Genomic DNA, 13,296 nt, shown 5'->3' on the forward strand with positions numbered 1-13,296 from the left:
TTAACCAAATAAAATTTATGTTTAAAAAAATTCAGTCTCACAACTACAGGATGGCATTTGAATCCTTCACTGCCATTCAAGGAAAAAAAAAATGCTGGGATTGTAGTTGACTACAAGCTTAATATAAGCAAAAGCAGGATGCAATCACTTTTTTTTTTTTTTAAAGTAATTTGAGGCTGCGGTGACAAAGTGACATGATCAGAAGACAGAGGAGCGTTGCACTGCTTTCTGTCTTGTTCTGGACCATGCTGAGTCTCGGTTCTAAGCCCCTACATTTTATCAGGAACTTGAACAGAGAAAATTCAGAAGGAACAATGGGGGGCATCTGGAAGCCACATCAGCTGAGAGTAAAATAGATAAAGACGATTAGCCCCCAAGGAGACTCGATATCTATCGTGCGATATACTTGTTTGCCTTCCAGAGTGAACAGACATTTCTGGATTGTTCCAGACAAAGCTAGAACAAATGGGGAGAAGATACGGGGAGGGTCACTCTATTGAAGCATAGTCTAACAACGGCAACTTCCCAATGGTGGAATAGGTCCCCACAAGGAACGGGGAGCTCCCTGGAAACGCTCAGAAGCTGAATGGTCAAGGATATAGTAGAGAAGGTTTCTGCCTTGGATTCCTTGATCGCTTCCCATTAGAATCCTTGGATGCGTTACATACCTGTTAAATGGAGCCTACTGCATTGTATTCTGTGGTTTATAAATAAGCCATGGAAAGGAAGAATGGATCGTGTCGAGGGAATTTGTTGAGACTGGAGGAGAGGGATCCAAGAGTCAGATCAGACGCTGCCTTGAGGGTGAAAGAGGCAGATGATGACACTCTCAGCGCAAGGGAGACGGCCCAGGAGTGGGACCACTGCCCACACATGTCATCCTTGCCTTTTGGAGGTTTCAGCTTTTTGTTGTTGTCCTTTGGCCAATTGCTGCTGCAGCAGCTGAGCCCTAAACAGCAGGGCTCTTCCCCCGAATCCCTAAAGGGAGGTCAGTGAGAAGAACGCAGAGGCACCCATCGGCACAGGGAGGCTGCGCTCCGCTGGGGTGGCCGTGTGCCTAGGGCACCCTGGCCCTGCGTTGGAAAAAGCTTGGCCTGTCATTATTCCCATCCAGAAAAGGTATTTTGTTGAAGGCACAAAAGATGACAGAGCCAGTTATAGATTTCAGGTAGACGAGGTGCCACCCAAAGCATCTCTCCTGGTCAGGAGCAGGACATGCCCCCAGAGGCCTTAGAGGGAGGCGAACCTGCCCTGCCCGGGCCCCTCCTCCTGAGCCCTGCCTTGAGGACTCATCTTCAACCCAACTCAGGGGAAGGGAAGGGTTCTCAAGACTCGCGCTCTTTCCAGCCCCGACCTGAGGAGCAACCCGATTCAAAACACTCTCTCCCCTCTTTTGGACTTCACCAGGGCTGCTTTCTACTCATCATGGGCTTGTGTGATTATGGTGATCATAGCTTATGGCTTTTTTCCTCTCCTCATCGTTGGCTTTCAAATTCTTGAAGGCCTCTCATTAAACATGATCCCCATAAAGTCATTAAAGTTTTAATAAGACATTTTTTAAAGCTAAAGAAAACTCAGAATTGATTGTTACTATATTTTCTCAAACACTTCTTTAAAATTCTGTCAGGCATGATAAAAGAGGTGCCTGGATATAAGAGGTAGGAAAGAGAGGTTTGGGGATCCAGGGGACACCCGTACTTTTTCACAGGGTTGGAGAACCTTTTTTCACCCTCTCCTGGCCTTTCTCATTTGCACAAAGAGCATGGTACATCTGAACCCCCATACCTAGTGGGAAAAGATAGACCATCAGGCAAGGATCGAGGGCCTGGCCTTTCCGTCATTGTAGATTTAGTTGGGAAATGGAGATGGAGCAGTCAATGAAAAATTTAGCTCCACCTTGTAATCAGCAGCAAAACCAGTGGGGAGATGCTAGAGGCAGCAAAACCAGCGCTGATACACTGGAGGGAGGTTTCCTTAGTAATGACACAGCTGCAGAGCCATCATTTGCAAGCCTTCAATCATAGCTTTCCTGATCACCAGGAAGCGGTGCAGGTGGGGTAGTGGCCACCAGAGCCCCCAAACTACCCTTCAGCTGCTTTGCTCAGATTTGGTGACAGGGTCCCCTTCCTTTCCATCCTGCCCAGGACCCCACGGGTGATGCACAGGGAGGTGGCGAGGTGCATCTTGACCCGGCAGGAGTCTATTTAGAGAGGCTCTGATTGGCCCCACTTGGCTGCCTACCATGAGCCATCCAGATTTCCCTAAATCTGTCAGTAGCCAGCCACGTGGAGTGTGACTGAACCCCACCAGCCAGCTGAAGTTAAATGTGGTCAAAAACCTGGTAGCAACACTTCTGCCAACTGCACTCTCATCCCCTACTGAAGATGACCTGCTGGCTTTGCCCACTGAAAACAGCGTCCCTTTCGTGCCCACTAGAATGTACAGAAGTGAGCCAGAGTTAGACACTGGCAGCCCCAGCTGATCCTGTTTGTCCACCTCATATTGGAGTAAGACCACGGCAAGTCACTCACTTGCCTGATGGGTACTGCACTGAGTGGCTGTTGGCATTCAATGAGGGCGTGACAGCAGTGGCTTCTACTTCTGGGACTTCGTTGTGTTATACTGCGGGGGTCTGCATCATGCTGGGCATTGCCTGAGAGGGACTTTGCTTCTACCTGGGTTGGTGACTTAGGCAGCTCAGTTGTCTCTGCTGTGAAGGAGAGATAAGAGTAAATGATTAAGCAGGAAAAATACATAAGGTGCTTAGCACATGTTTGCAGTGTGTGTGTTCCAGAATAGTTCTTGGTGTTATTATTTTCATTTTATGATTATCTGCAGCCCGTGCTTAGCTCTTATTACCTTATTGAATGTCCAACAATATTCTCCAAGGTGAGTATCGCTATATTTATTTTGTAGTTAAAGATGGGTAGTTGGGTATCTCACATATAACAATGTGTGCAAAGCACTTTTGTTTATTACAGTGACCAGCTCAATGAACTATTCAATGAGTACTAGCTATTATTGTTGTCTCATTTTTAAGGTTGACCCAGAGAGCCAGTTTCTCTACTTTCCCTGGAAAGGGAGGGACTGTGAAGCCCAGCATGCCAGCTTCTGCCCTGTGGTCAATTCCCTGGGTCTCCTAAGCTCTTCCTGGAAGCTGTGGGAGCCATGGGGTTCATAGCTGTGTGGTAGCAGGAGGTGGCGAGAGTGACTGGGAACATGGCAGACATTGTCAGGATCTGGCATGTGCCCCTCTGCTGAGGTGCAGGACCCTAAGACGCCTCTTGCTTCCAGACACAGATCAGGAATAGTTCTCCCCATTATAGGAGCATGAAATCCAATTGTCCTGATGTAGCGCACAGCATGGCAGAAGCCTCACTCCCAGAGACCATCTCCTGTCGGCTGTCTGCCTGCCTGGAGCCACCCTGAGCAATGCAGCCTCACCAAGGCCACTTGCTCCATCTGCCAGATAAACAAAAGCTTCTGTTTTTAACACACACTACCAGGTGGGGCTGCTGGAGGAGTCAGGAGCAGGTGACGGGGATGTTTTGAGATAGTAAACCAGAGGTGCAAGCTCCTACTGCTTATAGTATTGACAGAAACAGAAGCTGAGAGGTCATTTCCATGGACACAGATGGCTTTTTCCTGGGGACCATTCAGTTTTTAAATATGTATCTTAAGGTAAATGCTTTAAGTGTGCAGTGTTTGTCAAAGATTGGTGCCTTAGGAGCCTGATGTTAAAGCTCTACAGCCAATCACATGGTTGCCTATGCACCTTGCATGATGCTTATGTAAGTGGCTGTGGTGTAAATGTGCACTATATGTGGGTGCCTGTGCTGCCTGCCAGGTAATCGCTTCCGTGTTCAGTGTATGGTACATGTGTACCATACGCTGCAGACCTGCATGTCCTCTGTGCATGGATTGCATGCCCGCCGCAGTGGTGTGCGTGTCTGGGCAGGGGCTCCCCTAAAGCCACAGGTCTTCATGGTTTCAGCTGGATAAGTTATTCTTCACTTCCCTTCCTAAAAACACAATTGCCTAGTGCTGCTGGCGCAGAGTCAGAATGGCCGCTGCATTTCAGCCCCGAGGTGGCTTCCTTCCAGCAGTGGGTGAGTGACCCCGGCGTCTGCACTCTCTAAGCTTCCTTGGGATCCTTCTTCACAGAAGGTGCCCAGAGTTTTCAAGAGATGATCTGTTTGTCCGTGGCCTCGTCTCCGCCCACCACTCCTGTTTTCATACCCTCGGTCCTTGGACAGCTGGAGGCACCCATTTTTTTCCAAATGTATTTTTTCTTGCCCATGTTCTGCACGTGTAGTATTTTCTTCCTAAGAAACAGGGAGCTGAGAGGTCCAGAAATGACATTGAGTCCCAGAGACAATGCATAAATAATGTCATTAGGTATTGATCCTTTAACTTACTTCTCCTGGACCCCTAGCAGAATAGGACAGAAATGCCCACCACCTTTGAAGATGCTTTAAATCCAACAGCAGCATCCTTAGGCTCCATCTCCTGATCCAGCTTCCATAACCCTTCCTCCGTGGCCCACAGCCCAGTCCTGTGGGAAACTTGGCTACCTCACAGTCTGTACCGTTGGTTTTACTTGGAGTCAGGCAGCTCACAGGGGAGAGGCTAGCCAGCCACCCATCCACTGTCCCACAGGGACCAAAAGCATCACCGTGACACATGGGGAGGGTCTGTAGGGAGGTAAGAAGGCTCTCTGTGGCTAGGAATTCCATCAGTCCAAGTTTCTATCCAGAGAGCTCTTGAAAATGCTGCTTCACCTGTCCCCTGCTGCACTTTTTTAGGTTAGAAACACATGTCTGATAAACGGCTGCCGACCTGCATTGCTGGTGGGAGGGAGGAAAGGGAAATGAGCAGGCCCTCTCTGCATATGTGCCCTAATGGACAGCGACTTTCAGGGGGAGATTATGCTTCTGTGTGACGGGGGCGGTCAGCGTGCTGACTGCCTTTGCCTTCACTGCTCTGCCTTGGCGGCTGCCTTAACCGAAAACCCTGGCCAACGGACATGTTTGGAGTGAATGTGTTTGCAGGAAGTGAGCAGTGTCCCGAGGAAGGTGGATTTAGAGTCCTTGTGGGTCCACGAGAGAATCATACACTGCCAAGCAAGGGATTCCTCCTGCTGTCCAGTCCACTAAACTTCAGCGGCACTCGCCCCTGCAGCCATAGTCAGGGGTCGCTTTAACTTCCTAGTTGGAAAAAGTAGCATCAAGTTGTTGCCAATAGCAACATAGCCACATCCCTAATTCCTTTGCGATTTTTGACCTCTGCCTAATTTGGAGTAAACCAGAGCTGAGATGCCAAAGTCCATTTGGGGAGGAGGAGGAGAAAAAGAGGGCGGGCCTTGCACAGGCTACCAGAAGGCACACTGCCGAGGGAAGCCTTCGAGCGGATTGCCCACCTCCGCTCCACTCCTCAGTCCAAGGACTCCTGCAAGCTGAGCGTAAAAAGAGCACCTGCATTGTTCAGTCAGACCTAGAGGAAGGAGGCGAGAGATCCGGTAGTACAAAGGGGGCATTTCTCCTGCACAATGCGAAAAAGGCAGGGAAGCAGGAATGCGAAACTGGAAAAAGGAGCCCGGGTGTCTGTGCCTGGGCATTGTGCCACCCGTGCAGGGCACAGCTGCTGAGACTTTGTCACTCCTGGCATGCCGCTTGGTGCCAGATTTGTCCCTGCACTGCTGGAGGCCATGAAGACAGGTCTCCCACCACCCATCAAAACTAACAGGCAGAGGCTGGCCTTCACAGAGAGCACTGTACATGATGGGTAGGATGGGAGGCCAGAGGCAGAGATGCTCGGAACAGCACCCAGGGAGGGCTCCCCCAGCCGGGCTGGGACACCCCAGTTTAGGCACTGGGTTCTTAATGGAATAAAGCAGCTCTACCTGCCCCTCCTTAGAAAGGTAAACATCACCTGCTTCTCTCCTCCCTGGAAGCGTTGCTGTGGAGATCCCAGAGGCATTGGCACCAATAACACAGGGCCCCAAACACAAGTGGGAGCTTCACCTGGCCTGTGCAGCAGCCACCACAGGCGTGGTGTGGGTGCACATGGAAGAGTCCACAGTCCCTAAGCGTTTTCATCTGCCTCCTTTTGTTTTAATATAAAGATTTTATTTATTTACTTTTAGAGAGAGGGGAAGAGAGGGAGAAAGAGAGGGAGAAAAGCATCACTTGGTTGCCTTTCACAAACCCCCAACTGGGGACCTGGCCCCAACCCAGGGATGTGCCCTGATGGGGAATCGAACCGACCATCTTTCATTTTGCAGTATGACACCAAACCCATTGAGCCACACTGGTTAGGGTCATCTGTCTCCTTTCTTGAGAGTGATAGTCAAGCACAAAGTAGAAGGTATATGGGTCGTGAAGGCCCACCCACTCAGCTCTGCCATTGGCTAGCTATTGGCTCTCGGGCACGTGGCTCAAGCTCTGTTGAGCCTGTGTTCTCATCTGTCCCGTAGGGGATAATGTAATACCTAAGCAACAAGGATGGTGTGGACATTAGCACACGTATCTGTGAAATGTCGAGTGTGCTTGACACACAATAGCTGCTCAATGTTCAATCAATGGTGACTGTTAGTAACTGTCTTTGGCAGCTAACCTGTGTCCCTGGCAATGAGACCATCCCCACCCTGCCACCTCCAAGGTCGAGCGAGTTGAGGAGGAGGGCAGAGTTTCTCAGACCTCTAAACTGTCCCAAGGGGGAGGGTATATGAGATATCAGTGCTACCCCATTGGGCAGGAGTAAGAAATTCAAAGAGCAAGTCCCTGGGAGATCAGGGGGTAGGTTGGTCCTTTCAAATTTAGTTCACATAGGAGGATTGGCAACTCACCTCTTCTAAATTAAAAAAATTTTTAAGGAAAAAAAGCACTGATAGTTGACAATGCAGGCTAGAGTGAGGTGTCTGAACCTCCTGTGGTCCCCATGACACTTTGTGAGAATTGCTTTCAGAAGACCTGACTGCTGGCAGATTCCACAGAATGGAAAAACCTGCTTGTTTATGTGGCAAAACCTGGTTGTTTATAACACTATGCTATACATAAGATGATGAGAGTTACAAAAGAATTCATTATTTTTATTTTAATCATAGTCCTTATTTTGTAACAACCTTAAATGTACATGAATTGTATATTAATTCCTCAGCCAGCGAACTTTTTGTTATGACTTTTCACCTAACTCTTCATTTTTTTTTTCACTTGAGTATTGTTTTATGTTTGTGGTATCTTACTTCTTTTTCTTTTTTAAGTATATTTTATTGATTATGCTATTACAGTTGTCCCAATTTTTCCCCTTTGCCCCCTTTGCTTAATTTTAAAGAGTCAAATAAAGAGAATATTTTAAAACCACATAAAATGCCCTTTAGTTCCTGAGAGCAATCAGAAAGCTCAACAAGAACCTGGGAGTAAAACAGACCCCAAGAGAGGATCGGCCACTGGGCTCCTGCCCCTCACGACTAAAATATGAGAAAGCCAAAGACAGTCCCACCCCCTCCTGGCGCCGCTCTGGCCCAGCTGCTGTGGATCAGCAAGTGTGTGATCTTTGGCTTGGCCCATAACCCTGTTTTCCCATTTCATCTGCCCACCTTGCCTCACAAAGTTCAACGGAGGATGATTAGAGATCAAGTTGAAAAGTTTTTTGAAAGTATTCTATGTTAAGTACAGATTTGTTTTTTACCATCCCCTGCCAGTTCCTCAGACCTCTAAACTGTCCCAAGCAAATGGCACTCTCTCCCCCATGTCAGGTGTCATTCAGAAAGGAGATGCCACAGAATTCCTTATGCTCCCTCTTGAAACCATTCCTGGTGCTTTGTTCAGTGGAGAAAGGTCACCAACCTGCAGGAAAGTCACCCGATGGTGTTAGGCAGGTCGTTGGCTTCTCCCCCTCCTGCCAAACCCAAGTCAGAGCCCTTACCTTTCCACCTGGCTCTTAGGCTCCCGACTACTCTTCTCAGCAGGTTCCCCCAGGACATACTCATCATCCATGAACTTGAGCATCATCTACTCCTAGATGACCTTCAGTCTCCTTGGGAGGACAGCTCATCTCTGGGGACTCCCACCTCTTGTCCACTGGGGTCACTCGGGGAGCCCTGTTCAGCAAAACACAATTTTTCACTAGCAAGGATGAAAATGCCTGTCACAACAAGGTGACCAGTTTGAATCAATGGAGACTAGAAGTAAAGTGCCAAAGGCATTCTGCTGTAAATTCTAGTTCCTCTGACAGGAGAGCCTGGGTTTCTCCTATACAGGAGGGAAAGCATTGACTTTGGCTAAAAGATAGGTTAAAAAGGCAACTGGGAAAGCAACTGAATTAGTAAGAAGTGGGCAATTTCAAAGCAAAATATGAAAACTGGGATTTTTTTTTCTTTTGAGGTATGACTACATATAGCAAAATGAACACATCTGAAATGTATGGTTCAATGAATCTGACAAGTGTATGTACCCCACACCCATCACTCTAGAAAGTGACTTCATGCCCCATTCTTGTCAGTGTTGTCGCTCTCCCCAAGAGGCAACTGTGGTTAATCTCTATCCCCATAGTAGCATGGATTTAGACTTGGTGGGCCTCAGATCTGTAACTTTGGTCTTAGGTCATCTGAGCAAATCAGCAAGAGAATCTCATCAGCAGCTCAGATGTCTTTACCGCCCTTAGCATTGAAAAGGGTCCTGCCTGAGCCCCTAGCTCTTGGTTCCGCTGCCCCCAATATGCCATCTGACCCCAGGGCTACTCTCTGAGCCACAGTCCTTCTCCCAGCCAAACAGTTTAGTGTCAGTCTCCCAGGTAAGTGGCGACAGGTCTTCGTAACCCGGATCATGCATGTGTGTTGATTAGTATCTGCAGGTGCAATGCACAGAGCCACAGCATGTCAATCAGCATGTTGGTTTTCCTTAAAGCGCTGCCCAAAAGGAAGCTATGCCTTTTGTGCCTTTCCTTTTAGAAACAAAGGATTCCATGACCACCTTCTTGCAGGCTTCCAGCCGGCAAGAATGGCCACAGAGCTAAAATGATTAGCCAGGGTGGGAATTAAACATGTGAGCGTTTGAGTATAGCACTGAGCCCGTGGTCCATGAAACTGAAGGATCTCAGATTCCATCAGATTAAACTTTGCCAAAGGTATCGAAGGTGAAAAGCACTTGGGCCTTATGCAAAGCTCTGACAGCCCTGGAATGTACATTCTGCAGCTCAGTCCTCAATCGCTGTATATTTTTTCACTTCAACAAAGGCTGCCTGCTAATAGCATTTTCTGCCACCTTCAGCGGCTCTGCTTAGCTAGGCCAAGGCCTCAGTCTGAGCTGGCAGCAGCTAGCTCCCTGGCACCATGATTGGGTCCCAACTGACTGGAACTGAGGGACATCACACATTCAGACCCTAAAAAAACAGCTTCCCCTGTAACTATGCTAGATGGCAGGCAGAGGCAGAATTACCCCTGCCCGTGCTAAGTGTTTCCTACAAAATCACATAAACTGGAGGCAGAGACAGAGGTGAAGAGAAGGAAGAGGAAGAGGACCTGGGCAGGAGTTCTGTCTGGGCAGAACAGTTAGCTCAGGAGCTCCTAGCAAGCCCCTAGCAACATAGACCTTGGGGCAGCTCATCTCTGAACACAGGTAGCCTCTGCTGTCAGATTTCGCTTTGATCCCTGGAAACTACAGGAATCTCAGCTCTTCAGAAGGAAGGTAGCTGCTGAGCCAGAGTGATTACAGGAATTCTTTCCCGAAGCCCCAAGCCAGGCATCTAGCCCTGCCTGCATCCTGCATGAGTAACCACTTTCCAGCCTCACCCGGGAGGTCACTGCATAGAAGACAGATTGCAGCTGGGCTGAGCTGCACCCCCACCACCACCGCCACCAGCCGACTGAACCCCCGTGACCTCCTTTAGTAGCAACTGGCATTTGGTAAATGAGTGAGCACAGGAGTGGGGAAAGGCAGAGAGAAAGGCCAGCGAGCACCACCTGGACTCTGAGTGGTCGGACCGATCTCAGGGACCGTTCTCTAGGCTAGTCAGCACAGCCTCTGCCCCTGAAGTCCGGAGAAACAGAAGCAGCTGGGGGGAAGGGGAGGGGCAGGACTGATGGGCTGGCCAGCGGTCCTGGAGTCCTAGCAGAGAGGCTGAGCTCCAGGATTTAGGCAGGAAGAGATTAATTAGAGCCTCCAAGCCCAGCCCAACCCAGTCCACTCTATAGAACTGGGAGGTGTGGAGGATGGGGAGCCCTCAGGGTCAAATTCAGCTAAAACAAATAGATAGTCACACAAATCTCCAGAAATAGAGTCTCCAGCTTCCCTCAACCCGCAGCTCCGTGTCCAGCCAAAATGACCTCACTAATGAGGAAGAAGCTGTAATGAGGGTTTGGATGCCTGGTAAACCTCACCTTCTTTGTCTCTGGGCTTTTAACATACCATTGCGCAGACTGTTATGCAGAAGCTTTCATGATTTTATTTTTCCACACCCGCCAGCTAAGTCAGAACCCCAAATGCTGTGGATGGCCAAGCTGGAATATATGTATTTGGGGACATAATGTGTAATCTGTGGGCCTGGTGGAGAAAGGGTGGCAGTTGGGGGAGAGGGGAGCCAGTATTTGGTTACCGCGATAAGGAGCATCAAGAGGAAAGCCAAAGTCTCGGTGCCTTTCATCTGAGCAGGGACGGACATGGGGAAATGGCGTGGAGGAGGTTTGTTAGAGCTCTCAGACCACGGGGTCCCTAGACTCATCAGCAGCCCCACATTTCCCCAGAGAGGACCCCCCCCACAAAAAAAACACACACACACGTGATTTCTGCCTCCGGGCCTGCTTTAAGAAGGCACAATCCCAGGTGAACCAACTGAATGACAAATGCCTGGAGCTCCATCTAAGAAAGGGCAGTCAAGGAGAGTGCCTGCTGAGCGTGTCTGAGAATCCAGGGCTGGGGGAGCCCTTGAAGGTCAGCCCCTGCCTTCTGTGAGCTCCGTTGCACCCATCCCCCCTCTACACAGAGGAGGAGCCTCCCTGCTCTCAGTGCTTTGCAAAGACTGGCACTGCCACCCTCTAGAAATTTTTTTTAATCTGATTTTAAAATCCTCAGCTTAGTATAACTGTATCCTGCCGCAGGCTAAGTTTAGTATATTTGGAGATTCGGATGAGGTTGGAGAAGGGGAGATGTTGTGTGCATGCGTGTGTGTGTGTGTGTGTGTGCGCGCGCATTTCAAGGTGGAGAGAAAAAAGTGAAAAGTTTGTCTCACTAGTGGAAATGAGGAGTGAAAGAAAGTGACGATGGTGAAGGAAAGTGGGGAAGGGCGGGAGGAGGAAGATGCAGACTTTCCAGTCGCTTTGAGGGCAGCTCCAGTTCTGGACAAGCTCCCGTCCCTGCCATCAGAATTCTCCAAGTCAAGCTGCCATGTCCCTCCATGGAGCACTAAGCCAGGTGACGCATTGTCCAGCGTCCAGCAAAGTCACAGCCCATGTCGTTCGTTTGTTAGATGTGCCCATTATCCATCAATTCATCAATCAGCAGCTTTATTGAGTACCCCACCAGGCTTCACAAGCCTGATCAATTTTTTTAATTACATCCAGCTTACACACAGCCAAGCCCAGTAAACAAGCTGAGGCCTCACATCCTATTTGGAAATGAACATGAGGGACTGCTGGCCCTTGCAAACACGGCTGCCCATGCTGACAAGCCATTGTGCGCTGCCCCCTGTCAATAATAGGGTGGGTTCTGAGTGTTTTCTCAGACACAGTGATCCAGCCACCCAGTCCTCTGGCCCCTCCCTGTCCAATGCTATGGATTTCTGGAGAGGGGTCAGGGAAATGGACGCAGTCACCTCCTCCCAGGCACTTGAGCAATTGGCCTCTGTCAGGCCCTCTGTTCCTCATGACCAGGCCTCGCAGTCCCAGGTCATTGTCTCTTCAGGAAGAACTGCTACATAGGTGGTAAGGGAAGGGCATATAGCACTCCTGAGGTAGAGAGGCCCTGGGTACTGCAAAACAGGAGCCAAGAGCATAAAAGATGGCAGGAGTGCACTGTCCAGAGCGAACAGTGGCACCTGTTCACCTGTTCTCTGTGTTGAGGCAAATTCCACTTTCATTGTCTCGCACTGTGTCATCAAGAGGACCCAAAGCCTGTGTGTCTCTCCTGCATTTCAAATAGGATGCCCAGGTCTTTGCTAGTTCATTCATTAGTTTCTAATCACCCAGATCCTTAGCCAGCATCTATTTGGGTCAGCCCACCCTCCCTGCTCTTGCTACTCCCAATCCACCTTTTCCTTCCTCGCTTGAATAAAATCAAGTTCAGGGACAGCCCACGGGCATTAAGAGATGCTCTACCTAAGAGTGGAAGTGCCTGGTTTGAGGTGAGTAAAATTCTTATACCCCCAAAAGAGTATAAGCCGCACACCCTCCCTCCCTAACCTGCCCCAGACTCCTGGTTGTTCCAACTGTCTCCAGTTCAGGCTCCCAAACCCAGAGATCAAAGGGGTCAGTTTGCTAAGTCATTTGACCTCTGTGGCTCATGCAACAATTAATTCACCTACCTGGTTCTTTGTCTCTGTCCCTGTGTGTGTGTGTGTGCACCTGTATGTGCCTCTGTGTTGCCTGTCTCTGCAGGGAAAGTCACTGGCGGGCAAGCGCCTCACCGGCCTGATGCAGTCCTCCTGACAGTGCCCACCGCAGGGCCAGGGCCGGGGCCGGGGCCCGAGGACCACGCGGGCAGGAGGCAGCGCTCCACATCCGTGGACAGAGTTTCCTTACGGGGAGATTTGGTCACTGTGAAAGAGAAAGAGTGAGGGCGATGAAGGGCGACCATGGGCAGACTTGGTGGGTGAACGAGGGGACCTGGAAGAAAGTCCACAGAGCCGGGGGTCAGCCTGGTAGAGGCCCCTGTTTACAATCCTCCCTTGCTTGTACAGTTTGCACCGACACCCCATTTTCTAAGAGGTCCTTGTCCCTAGCTCGTTCAGAGGAGAACACCTTGTGGGGTGTTGGGATTACCATGTGAGATGTATTCTTCCGATCGTCACTCCTCACACTGTCTGGGGGATCATGCCATCCAGCAAATGCAAGAAGGACCAGCTGGCCCTGAACACATCCCGTGTTATGACCCCTCCCCTCACTGTCTCTCTAGCGCGCCCACCATAGTTATAGCCACTGTGTCCGCATCGCCTCCTGCCTCCCCCACCTTCGTGGCCACCTGCCCTCATACAGCCCGTCCCAATCACGTCGTCGCCAGCACTGAGCAACCCCGGGGTTGGCTGCACCGCCAGTGCTTTCAGCCCCGTCAGATATGCCCGTTGTCCGTCAGCTCATCAATCATC

The 13,296-nt window shown here is 49.8% G+C and overlaps 1 protein-coding gene across 6 annotated transcripts in view; it reads left to right on the forward strand.

Moving 5' to 3' along the window:
* Nucleotides 1–12,840, forward strand: part of RGS6 (regulator of G protein signaling 6) — a 464,067-nt gene extending 451,227 nt beyond the window's left edge. For 2 of the 6 annotated variants that reach the window (XM_090271078.1, XM_090271079.1), the window contains exons 18-19: nucleotides 4,043–4,109; nucleotides 12,590–12,840. In XM_090271078.1, coding sequence (XP_090127204.1) covers nucleotides 4,043–4,109; nucleotides 12,590–12,768 — 246 coding nt within the window. In that variant the 3' untranslated portion in view covers nucleotides 12,769–12,840. Of the gene's footprint in view, nucleotides 1–4,042; nucleotides 4,110–12,589 lie in introns of those variants that run through there. The other 4 variants (XM_090271080.1, XM_090271082.1, XM_090271083.1 and 1 more) reach the window with 3 other exon arrangements.
* Nucleotides 12,841–13,296: the final 456 nt, after the last annotated feature.

The sequence above is a fragment of the Furipterus horrens genome, unplaced genomic scaffold, assembly GCF_987537825.1.
Source record: "Furipterus horrens unplaced genomic scaffold, mFurHor1.1.pri manual_scaffold_3, whole genome shotgun sequence".
Classification (NCBI taxonomy): domain Eukaryota; kingdom Metazoa; phylum Chordata; class Mammalia; order Chiroptera; family Furipteridae; genus Furipterus; species Furipterus horrens.